This window comes from Chinchilla lanigera, unplaced genomic scaffold (assembly GCF_000276665.1).
Source record: "Chinchilla lanigera isolate Chin_1 unplaced genomic scaffold, ChiLan1.0 scaffold00002, whole genome shotgun sequence".
Lineage (NCBI taxonomy): Eukaryota > Metazoa > Chordata > Mammalia > Rodentia > Chinchillidae > Chinchilla > Chinchilla lanigera.
This window is the reverse complement of record NW_004955403.1, coordinates 41,324,586-41,337,569: the sequence shown is the minus strand read 5'-3', so window position 1 is coordinate 41,337,569 and position 12,984 is coordinate 41,324,586. Positions and strand designations below refer to the sequence as shown.

The following is a 12,984-nucleotide window of genomic DNA, read 5'->3' as shown; positions in this document are numbered from 1 at the left end:
ATTTACAGGAAGTGCTTGAACTAAACTAAGCCTTTGACTTATACATCTTTACAGATGGTGGAGCCAAATGAAGCCTACTGTTTGGTTGGGAAACCTGCAAAATGAAATTTTTTCCTATAACAGAATCATAAGTAAATCCACAAAGGTGCAGCTACCAAACTACCTTGTCAAAAAATGAATTTAAAGAAAGTTACTAAAGTTTATTGACCTCAAAGATGTTTAAGGAAGAATAAGTGCCAATTTGTCCTCAGATCCATGGTTCTTATATTGAATTTTTAGCTGAGGAAATCCAGAGAGAGGGAGAGAGAGAGAGAGAGAGAGAGAGAGAGAGATAAAATAGCAATAAATAGCATTTATTCCTCTTCCTTCAAATACTATCTCTTATCCTCATCCCAAAATTTATAAAGAAACTTGTTCATTAGGAAGAGTTAGACTTTGAATATCTGCTCCCATTACATCAGAGATTCATTATGCTGAAACAAATATCTGCAAAATTTAGAAATAAGTAGAGTGAAATAAATCTCCTTGTAAAAAGTCAGTTCCATTAAAAAACACTAAAATTTGAGTTTGCGTTTTGCTTTCTCTCTGTATAGTTCAGCAGATGGTCAGTGATGAGCAATCATTCCCATCCCTGGCACCACAAATCCACATGTTATTCATTTGTTTTCAGAGTTATAAGGGGAACCAAATATGAGTCCACTTTAACTTTATGATTCAGTCTGGAAAAGCAAATTCCAGAGTTATAACAGTGTCGTGGTCACGGTCATTAATTCCCTGAGACCTATTCATGATCAGTTAGTTGAGTTGAAATGACTTTAAAATTTTATAAAGTTGCAATTAATTTAAATTTGAATAGCCAACTGTGGCTAATGACTTGCACGCTGCTCAGTGAACTTCTCAAATCCATAACCAACACCTTGCTGTGGATTGTCCACCTGTACAAAATATTTACTTTCATCTGTCACTGAAAGCAAATTTTTTCAGCATAACCTGACCTGCCCAAACTCTTGGAGAAGGTATTCCCTCCACAATCTGTGGGATGGGTAAAAACTATTCATATTATTAGGCAGGTTTAAAAGACATGATATCCTAAATTCATCTCATAAGTCTAACAATAGATGCCATAAAATCAAAATATTAAGGGACAAGCAAGTACAATATTGAAGGGTTCAAGTAAAATTGAAGTGATCCACATTATATATGTTGAGATTACCACTGCCAGTGTTATCCATTTAATATTTTTCCTTTATTCTTCTACTCTGCCTGTCCTTTCTTAATGGGTGACGAACGTGACCTCTTTTCTGAGATATTTAGGATATTTAGGAGTTTGTTCTTCACTGGGCACTAAGTGAAGAGATCTGAGATACCTACATTCTTGGCAATAGGCTAGAGTTTTTTAGCTGAGATTCACCATAAAGACTTGATGCCAACAGTAATCCCATGCTCCATTGTGTTTGATCTGTGAGCCAATCTGCAGTCTCAATTCTAAATGTAAAGCCTGTAAACATAGTGTATCTTAACAAATAACTCTGTTTTCAACCTAAATTACTTTGGCTGTGGACATGTCTGAGTCATCCTCTTATAAAGGGATGATGGAAGGGCTAGAGAATGAAATAGACTAAACACAGAAATAGTATGTCCATCTAGTATATTGTTGGAGGACATAAACTAATCCTAACTTTTTGTAGGGAATTCTTGAATTTAGTTACTGACAGTAAAGATAGGATTAAAAACAGTCTTTAAAAAATCACGAGCCAAATGTTCTTGTTTTAGAGAGAAAGTCCTTTCCTCATAGTCATGCAGATGCCGTTCACATTGAATCCCACTAAAGCACATCAAAGAGAACTTTCAAGTTTTCCAGTTATTAGAAAGCTGCACATGGTTCTAATGGTGAAAGAAACCACCAAATACAGAGCACATCACTGAAGGGCCATGTTACTGAAGGAAAAAAGGGAGATATATTTCGTATGTTCTGTGCTACCATTTGCCAGAATAAAACTCAAGTCTCAGTCATAGTTCAGGGGACTAGCAAAAGCGACCATGAGTGGTGACAGATTTCTTTGCTTTTGGGCCATTATTGGCAAAAACTCAAACTGACCAGGCAGCAGTCGTAACTTTGAGTTTACTGGGACTCTGTGTGTGCCCTCAGTTTGACATGTCCCTTCTTTGAGCTGGAAGTCAGGAACATACAGATCCCAAAGGGGAGGCTATGGAAAGCACAAATTCCCCAGTGGACCACTTAGAGAGATGATGAGGAGGGTAGCTTCTATTTTTATCCTTTAGATTTTGGATCCAACTACGATACCCATAAGGGATAAAGATCCATTTTATGATGTTGATATAAAAAATTGACTGCACCCTCTGCAATTTAGCCCTCTTCTCTCAGGCTGTCTTTTTAACTGAAATCTCTGGTACACCTTCAGAAAGCCATATAGTTACTACATCAAGCTAACAGCATCTGGTTGGTAGGATAGTGAATCCTATCATTACATATCCACTGCCATACCTTTTTGCAATAAAGTGAATTCCTAGGTCTGAGTTGGTATTAGGCAGAATCCTGTCCTATGTCAATAGATCACACACTGAGTACTCAGGTTTTGGTAATGGCTCGCAGCATGAGAAAGCGCAGCTATATAACAGTGACAAAGAGAAATATTTTGGTCTCTCAAGTGATATACTAGGGCATCTCTTTCTCTTATGCCATTGTGCATAAAAATGGTCAAATATAGTAACTATATCTCAATAAGGACATTGTAACCAATCCCCCAGACAAGCAACCTACATAAAAAGAAATTCTAGCAAAAAAGAGAACAGAATCTAGAATGGATGTGGGTAAAAAATGACAGTGATTAACAGTTATGACCTCTGAACCACTTGTAACAATGAGGGCTATATTTATTTCACCTATTCTCCTCTTTTACATTTCTAAAGAAAATGTGCACAATCACAATCTTGGAGAAGCTATGTTGGTGAAGTGAATTTACTGTGATATGTGAGTGGATTGCAGTGGTCCAAGGAGTCATTTTTACTGCAAGCTGCTGTTTCCTCTCCCCATCCTTACTGTGGGTCAGCATCCGTACCGTCCAACCCCAACCACTGGGATGGCTACTGTTCATGGATGTCCCTTTCTTGGCCTTGGCCAAATAGCAACTTCCTCATCCCAGAATGTACATACTCTCCACTTTAGCAGGTCAGTAGCTACTTGACTGGGTCAGGGATACTACAATACTACCTTTCCTCAAGATGAAGTTATCACAGCATAATTTTTATGTCGGAGCTTCTCTATGGTACTGCCTAAAAATTATGTGTATTGTAATGAGGACTTCCTAGATTGACCTGGGCTGAGAGTCATTGGTATGTAAATCCACAGATTTCCTGTTAAGAACATAGATTCTCTAAGCCAATGGAAGAAAACAGGTTCTATTCATCTCTTCAGTAAATATTTATCACATTTATACTACTTATCATCATTTTCCTAAGTGTTACGGTTAATTAAATGTATTCATTAAATGAAGAAATAAAGCTATTATCCTGATAAAAACTTTTGAGGGATATAATAAAATCCTGAAAGAAAAAAAAAAATAGGAAGGGGGATAGGTCCTCAGCAGTAAGGGGAAGTTTGAGTAGGAGGATACGAAGGGCAAGGATGCCAATCATGCTGATTTCAGGGCAGCTGTGAGTCAGAGAAGCAGGGACACAGACAGCACAGCCTCGAAGCAGCACTGCCGTTTGCACAGTTGCAAGAAGTCAGTGTGTCTGCAGCGGAAGGACTGAGGACAGAAGTGATCAGAGAAACAACCAAAGAGACAGTATGCTCAGTAGGCTCGGATTCTAGCTACTTGGCCAATATAAAAAAAATTTGTGTTATATTCTGAATTATATTAAAAATGGAGGTCTTGAGCAGCAGCAAGACCCTACAAAATATACATTTGAAGTTTTTTTTTTTTTTTTCGTTTTTCTCCGGTACAGGGAACCGAACTCACGACCTTGCGCTTGCCAGGCAGGCGCTTTTGCCACTGAGCTAAATCCCCAGCCCCAAAATATACATTTGAAAAGGATCACTTGGGCTGTTTTGTGAATAATAGATTTAAAAAGATGTAAGGGTGATTTTTTCTTCATGTCATCCTAACTTCTGTGGATCTTGGTGGGTCAGGCAATGGCAGTTGATCCCACCAGAGATAACCAAGCAGAAGCTCTAGTCGTAGCTGTTTCTTCACCTGTGATATCTTTAGCAGAACAGACTACTGGCATCCAGCATGAGTCTGTTGATCTTGTAATGTGCTATTTTCAATACTTATCATAAATGCAGATCGAAAGCGGTTTACATTCACCTGACATATCTATCTATCTATCTATCTATCTATCTATCTATCTATCTATCTATCTATCTATCTTATATTCATGGTCCTGACAGGGTTATATCACAGCACGGATAAAAAGCAACCTCAATTGTTTGATAACTGTCAAATGTTAGAACAGTCCTTTATCTTCATGATATCATCACTTATAATCAGTTCTAATGGACAAGAAGGGCAATCCTTTAATGCCTTGTTAGACATGTATGTTTCAGAGGATAGAAGGGCTAAAAACCTGTACATATTCAAGGAATAACCAAACCAGCTGCAAATTTAGGAACTGCACAATCTAATGCATATTAGTATATTTACTCTAGAGTAAAGGACGCATTTGCCTGTTGTCTTATTACTAGAAGAAACCCAGAATGCTTGGTAGGAATTTGAGCATTAGAGGAAGCATAAGCCACACTTTATAATTATTCACAGACCCCTTTATAAAATAACTCAGAAGGCTGCAGTGAGGGGCCTGAAATGAGGGAAGATTTTCTAGTATTTTCAGCTATAATACAAGCAACCTTGATGTAAGAACTATAAAAAGCTGTCAAATTCCATACTCTTAGAAGTACTATGATAAACTGAAATGCATGTAGGTTTTCTGTCAAGCCTCAAGTATAACAAGCCGTGTTACTACTTATATTTTCTTCCAGATGCACTTGAGTATCTGTCATTAGGTCATCTCAAGTCTGTCCAAATATTCTACTTAGAAAATGAAAAATGCAAAACCCAAGGAGAGGGGCTGGGGATTTAGCTCAGCGGCAAAAGCGCCTGCCTGGCAAGCGCAAGGTCGTGAGTTTGGTTCCTGGTACCAGAGAAAAACCAAACCAAACCAAAACAAAACAAAACAAAACAAAACCCAAGGAGAAAAGCTCCAAACGGAGAATTATACTGAAAACGTTCATGTTCCAGATTGTCTATATTATTGTAGTAGAGTTTCACTTTACCAATTAGGAAAAATGCTGCTTGGCCTTAGAAAGACAGAAGGCCAGACCATACATTTCAATGACCACATGGTTGGAGCTTTTCCAGTTACAGAGCAGCAGTTCACTGAACAATGGAAGACACTCATGGTGAGGAGGCAGGTTTGGTACATAATGAAAAAGCAAAAGATATTTAAAAACTGGGGGGCTCTACTACAACATATTTTTTCCATTTACCCATACTTAGATTTAATTCCCGTTGGGTGATTACAGTAACTGAATCCTGGTATATTTATGGTATCAGGATTAGAAGTCAGAGACATTTCACTAGTATGACACTTAATCTTGGGACCCAAAACTGAGAGTTATTGAAAGCGTGTTAGAACAAGAAGATGATGAACCATGTATAAAAGGCAGCTCTAGTAACAACAGCTCATTCTACTAACCCATGTCTCTTAAATTTCTTCTTAGATGTTGTAATCAGTCATCTTCTATCAGAATCCATTAACAGGATGGAAAGAGTTTGTGTGCATGATGATGGTAGACGGGATGGACCATGACAGATACCATCAGCGTTCCAGCGAGATCCTTTCTGCTCTCTTCCACCAGTTGTCAATATATAATATCTCCCTTGGGTTCTAGGTGCTTTTGTTTCTGTAGTTTTGCAGTTGCAATTCTCTTTGGGAAACTGCCCCTTTGGCTTCTGGGGCAGTTCATCTGATGTGAAAAGCATCTGAATACCTGGAAATCTTTCTCCTCCTCAATAACTCTGAGCCAATGAACTGCCAGTATTGGAGAATAAAAGTCCCTCCAGTCCCTCCTGATGAAGATGCAAGTTCAAGTGCATCTTGTACTAGAAAGTCCCTGTGCTGGAGGATGTGTAGGGTTCTTCACTCCTTGCCTGTGCTACTCCTCTCAATCCTAGAAAGGCTACCCTTGGAAGTACTCTTATAGGAAATCCTTGCAAAAATCTTTGCCTCAAGATTTTCTCTGAGCAACTTGACCAAAGACATCATCTTGTTTCTGAAGTTTATTAAGATACTCAGATTTGGAATTCAGGACAGACATTTGGGCTAAAAATATCTGCTTGAGAGTTATTGGTCTATGGATTATATAAAGTCATGAGGCTAGATGAAATTGCCTAAGGAGTGAATATATATATATATATAAACTAAAAGTCTCAAGACCTAAGGAAGTCTCAGATTACCTTAATTTCCCTACACCTTCTTTACTAATTCAACTAAATTCATTCCTATTTACTCAGCTTTGATCTCAATGTGTACTTCAACTGAAGATCTGTGAAAGTTCTCAAATTAGTTCATTTCATTTCCACTTATTTCCTAATTTTACATCCTATTCTACTCCACCAGCCTATCAAATTTACCCTCCAAAGTATGTTGTCTGAGGTGGGGCTGATTTATAGAACCCTTGCATGGACAAGCTAAGATGGATATCTCAACACATCAGAATATTAAACACCTGTTCAGAAATGCAAATGCTTGGCTCAGGTTGAACTGAAGGAATTCCCATCACATTTTACACATGAAGAACATTTTCACCTTGACCTTGCTGGAAAACACTTCGGAATCTTAAAGACCAACTAGCAAAATATGGACAGATGACTTACAGACGTGAAATTAAATATGTATTTGATAAAAAGACCTGTTTAAAGTGCCATGACCACATATAATAACTGAATACTATAATCATCAAAATATTTATTGAATAAATTGTATTGACTACATCATGCATCTTCATATATTGCAGAGAGGATACTCATCTAAGGGAAGGCTTTAGGAAAAATATTTTATAAAATACATACCACCTTTACCTAAACAGTATATAAGATGTTTCTAGGTAAAGACCCACTGAAAAATAAAGATGAAACTTTGTCAAATCAGTGAAGACTGAAGTACACTGCAAAATTATGGAAATCATCTGAAACATCATTTTACTAAGATAGTGCCTTTTGAATTCCTTTTCTCCAATAGATCAGATTTTGTGAGTGACTTCCTACACAAACCTGAAGCAAATTATTTTACTTAAAAGAAAATTCCATTGACTTGAATTGGAAGCACAAGGCTTTCTTTTTTTTGACAGTTTGCTTTTGATTTTTTTGTTAAGTACATAATATATTCTTGCTAGTTGAATGTAATGATCCTTCGCCACAAACAAAGTGAAATAAAGGCCAAATTTGGCTAATTTTTCATGCTAAGGAATGAATTTGTGGCCTTATCCACTTTAAAGAGCAGCAACTTACTAATATCTAAAGTACCTTTTCTTTTCAAAAAAGAAGTCAGCAGTGGATAAATGAATGCTATGTTCTTCACACCCAAGATATTTTGATGGTCTCACATATATTAATGTACTAATAATCTCACATACATTGAATATACACAGCTTCTCTGTCACTCTTAGATCAACCTTATCATATCCAAAGCATATAAATCCTACTAATATTGTAAAAAACATGCTATAATCTAACTGTCTAACATCAACTAAAATAAACCAGATGTATAAAGTGATACAAAGCAAATGCTGGACTGGTCATACAATTAAAATGATAATAGGCATTGAATAATATATAGTATAGATTCAGAGGTAAAAATTAAGGAGATAACTTTGATGTATATCAACAACTCAGTATTCACTGTTTATGCCATGTTTGCATAACATATTCATAACAGCAAGATCATGTTTAAAATGATTTAAAAGAATCCTGAATAGCAAAAATATTATTGTTTACTTTTGTACATATTCACTTTAAAAAGTCTTATGGCCCAACGACCTTGTTAGGTTTAAAACACATTTCTGTTTCTAAGCCAAATAATTCATGTAGGACAAATTAAAGAGAGTATATTCTATTATTCGAGTCTGTTCTTAAAAGCCCCTTACAAGCTAACTCTTGTATCTCTTTCCTTTTAGTCTCTTTTATTTGCACATCTTTTGTACTTACATTCCTTTAAACATTCTTTCCTGATAGCTGATCAATTCACACCAATTCTTTAAATCCCTATTTACATCCCATTATCACAAGAAGCCTTCTCTGATGTGGTCCTGTCCCAATTAAATGGAAATAATCGCTGTGAACTTCCATGGCTTCTGTGTGTCCATCTTTTGGGACAGTGTAGCAAAGCTTCCCTTGACCACGTGCAGAGTCTATGATTTTCTAGAATTCAGGACCACGCTTATGGTTATACTCTGGTTATGATTCATCACAAGGAAAAGATACTAAGTGAAATAAACGAAAGGAAAAGGCACGTGGGGTGAAGTCCAGAGAAATCAGTACCCAATTTCCCAAAAGTTCATCCCAGCAGAGCCACACAGGATGGCCTTAATTTTTGCAGCAATGCATCGGAAAACTTGTGAATTATTTTCTACCAGGGACACTATTACTGACTCATTGCCCAGAGTTGTATGTTTGGGGCTGGTTCTTAAACGTTCCTCTGCCTGGCGTGTACTAATATTCCAGACTCCAGGTGGAGACTACCTGGTTAGGATAAGCCATATTGATTGTAACCTAGGTGCAGAGAGTTGTTCCTAACAGGTAGGTTGATGTTTCATCCCTGGAATCCTAGTTCTCACATGCCAGCAGGGTTCAAACTTGCCAGCAGGCCTTCCTAGCAATGGGAGTTACAGGACTGTTATGTTAGCTCTTTTGGGAATAGGTTCTTATGTAGTTCAACTTTCCACAAGCACACACACACATATGAATGTATGTCTTATATTTCATCTCAAATCTTTCAGAGTAAGCTAATGGGGATTGAGTAGGGACTTTCTTCCCTTACTCCAGTAGTCTAATAATGAAGAAGATTCCAGAAAAAAGACACTCAAGAAGTATGGTGAATTAGTTGCTCTCATTCCATAAGGAATTGCAGGAAGTTAACATGAAAGTAGACCTAACAGGATGGTGGAAGACTTGCTATAAATCCTGTCTTTTGTTCTTTCTGTAATTTTCCATAACAATGCAAAGGGAATAGCACAAACGAGATAAAAGATTAAAAAATCCATTATGCATAGTACTAAGACTAACCCAAGAGAATTTATTATTGTTAAACATAAATATACTTTTTAAGGAAACAGAGATATATAATATCTTTTTCCATCACTAACACCTTCCTTAATCCTGTCTACTCTGTAATTTGTAATGATTCAACTAACATGCATACATTATAGAGCATTTCTTAAATTCACTTGCTTAAAAAAGAGATTGTCTGAGCATTTATGTCACTGAGATATATGTATTAAGAAACTCTTAATTATAATATCTAATGCATGGTGCCAAACAATGTTAGCACTATTCCAAGAGGTAGATGCTGTTATTTATTCTAGTTTTAAAGATAAGGTTATAAAAGAAATAAAAACAATAACTGTTTAAGCATATGCTCTAGTATCCTTCTTCTTAATTACTCCATCACATCCTTGAAAAGTTATCTTTTTTGACATAAATTATTTTGATATTATTAAAGAAAATACTTTGTCCTCTTAATGCTTTCTTCTCCAACACTTTAAAAAGTAAAGAACTTAAATATCTGTAGTTATTCCCACTTCATATTTAGTAGGCTGCAGTTTCAATGAAGATTTTATTACCTAATAATTCAGAAAAAGTAGTGAAGACTCAATGAAGTATTTGGCATTGATGACTGTCATTCTGAACACAAGTAAAAAAAAAAAAGTTATAGCAGCTTAAATAAAATAAACCTATGTGCACTGAAATCTGATCATTCCAACCAGGGTTTGATAGTTCAGTTTTTATGATAATCTAATTAAAGTGGCTGGTTAAGGAAAGAGCCTTTGGGGTAGGGGATATAGCTCAGTGGTACATGCTCCTGCCTTCCTAAGTACAAGGTCCCAAGTTCAATTCCCTGTACCAAGAAAAAAAAAAAAAAAGCATTTCATTCTTCTTAAAATGGAATGCAATTAGTATATGTCAGAACCCATGGAAGGAAAACTACACTTGTGATTTTTTTTTTACTTTTTAAAGACTACATTGAAGACAAGTTATAAACAAGTTATATTTAGTCAAACTCAAGTTTATAGAGAAAATGTAGTTTTGATCTTAGCCCATACATTGTTCATATGATAAGAGTCAGCTGTGTTTAGAAGTTTCTAAGTTTTATTTACTTGACATTCACAGTCAAATTCGGAATGATGACTCTGTCCTGCAGCTATGGCCAAAACTCCTCACTATGAGACTGGGATGAGAAGGATGCAAAAGAATTGTGCTAACTTACAGCTGCTGCAGAAACCTTCCTTTAGTGACTCACCTTATCATTCCCCGTCACAGCGGACATGGATTCTGAGTCTCTCTGAGTTTGCACAAAATCGGGAGGCCACACTGCCTCTCAAATATCTTTGAACAGAGCCAGGTAGAATGTAATTAAAATGTTCAGTCCTATGTTAGCCAGCTTTCTGTTATGTAACAAATACCTGAGCTAGTCAACTTAAAAAGAGCAAAGTTTTGTTTTAATTCATAATTTTGGAGGTTTTAGTGAATGACTGAGAGAGCCTATTGCTTTTATGCCCCTGGTGAGGGGGGAGGGGGCGGTGCAACAAAACTCCCCACCTCGTGGCCAGGGAACAGCAGAGTAGGGAGAAGGACAGAGGATCCTACAGTCTCCTTCATGGCCGTGACCCCAGTGACTTAGGGATCTCCCCTGAGGCCCCACCTCTTAAAGATTCCATTCTTTCCCAATAGCATCTCTCTGGGAACCAAGTCACCAACGTGTGGTGACTTTGGGGACATTTATTGTCCAAACTATAGCAAGTACCAAGAACTGAGACACAATCTTCCCTGAGTCTCTTGCATTTCTGCATGTCTGTTAAGCAAATATGTCGACAGATTTCTGTTTAGGGTATCTTTTAAAGGATGCTTCTATAGTCAGGGGCATAGCAGGGTAGGGGCACAGTCTCCCTGTGGAGAGATGGACAGGTGTCATACTGACTACTATCAGTAACCATCCCAGGGTGTGTACACATGCCACCTGGCCTTTGGCATTGTTCTGTAAGAACCGGGCTCAGGAAACCAGCCTAAGAAAATGTGGACTCTTTGGCAACTATTCCTATTTTTCAATAAATAATAAAGCACTTTGCTTCCAAAAACAAAACAGAACCAAGCATATGTCTCTCCACACTGGAGACTGATCTCGTTTCTGCAATGCCTGAAGTTTACTGCTATTTTGGAGATTCTGGACAAGAAAGATAATGTAAAATCACTCATACAAAGTTAAAGTTACATACGTGGAAGAGGTCCTAGCAAGGGAGAGGCCCTAAAATGCAGGTTCCATTAGTGGTAAATCCACCTTGGTCCTAATTATATATTGGAAAAATCATAATTTTTCATTTTGATGAATGAGTTTAAATTACTTTTCACTTCTTAGGAACCACATCTATAGACTACACAGTACCTCATTTTGGAGAACAATTCTTAAATTTTATTTCACAGACAAGATAAAAATCTATATCATCTTCCTTGAGACATAATCGTTTCAACTCTGGTGTCTTATAGAGAGTCTCAGGAGTATTTTGTTTTATCATCTACTGAGTCTATAATCTAAATATTACCATACTCACGTCTTTGTTTTAAAAAGAATAATAAAAAAAGCAGTAAAAATGATACAGAATTTCAAAAAAAGATTATAGGAAATTAACAGTGGTTATTATATTGCATATCATCATTTTCAAAGTAGTTGCTTGGATTACCAGATACAGGCATTCTGGCAACAATAATAGTTAAACATTAGCCATGTTGAATCCAGAATTCTGAAAGAATAAATTCAAGAGAACTGCACCATAAGTGTTGATAGAGCTTTTATTTGTGTGTGTAATGATTTGATAGTGGTCAAAATGAGAGGAAAAAACATATTTTACACTACAACTCTGAAACCAGTCCATTACCTCTCTTGTATGTAATGCCAAAAGTGAAAAAAATAGTTTAATTTATTTTGTTGCCTAAAATCATGTGTTTTTATCACTGTTAAATCTTGAAGTAGTAAAAGCTACTTAACTATAAATAGTTTGCAAGTTGCATTTATATTGCTCATAGATAAAAATTATAGGTTAAACATTGCACTTATTTATTGAACTCATGAAATGTAGAAATCAATAAACATGAACATGAACATGTTTTACCTACTTTTGAAATGTTACTTGATCGACTAGCAGATCGCCCTGGGGATTTGTCATTCTGAAAAATAAAATTAGAAACATTGATTAAAAGAAAGCATGTCGATATCACTTATCCCTAAGAAAAGAAAGAATAGTATAGGGCAGATAATATGAATATTCTAAATATGGTTTTGATGGACACAGATACTAATTGCTTATAAAGAATGACTTTTAGCCAAAACATTTCAGTTAACAGCTGAGCATTTATTAAGCTAAGAGCCTTTTCTTCAAGGAAATGATTATTTCTCTAGAAAAATTGCGCAATTTCTTTGCAAATAGAAGTAGACAATCAAAGCATAGTTCACTATTTCTTCTTTCACTTTTACAATCCGGAACTTCTGAGTAAAGTGTGATTCACAATGCCAGTAAATGTCCCATGCCAGGTGCATGGTACATGTATCTAATCTATGGTCTTATAAAATACGTGGCGGCTGGGGATTTAGCTAAGTGGCACAGCACCTGCCTGGCAAGCGCAAGGTCATGAGTTCGATTCCCTGTGCTGGAAAAAAAGAAAAACACCAAAAAAAAAAAAACCAACTTATAAA

General features: G+C 36.5%; 1 protein-coding gene across 2 annotated transcripts in view; it reads right to left on the bottom strand.

Annotated features, from left to right (window-relative positions):
* The window catches only part of March1 (membrane-associated ring finger (C3HC4) 1, E3 ubiquitin protein ligase), a 297,696-nt gene that overhangs the window by 147,165 nt on the left and 137,547 nt on the right, over window positions 1-12,984 (bottom strand). For both annotated transcript variants that reach the window (XM_013513527.1, XM_005373590.2), the window contains exon 2: window positions 12,408-12,458. In XM_013513527.1, coding sequence (XP_013368981.1) covers window positions 12,408-12,458 — 51 coding nt within the window. The remainder of the gene's footprint in view (window positions 1-12,407; window positions 12,459-12,984) is intronic.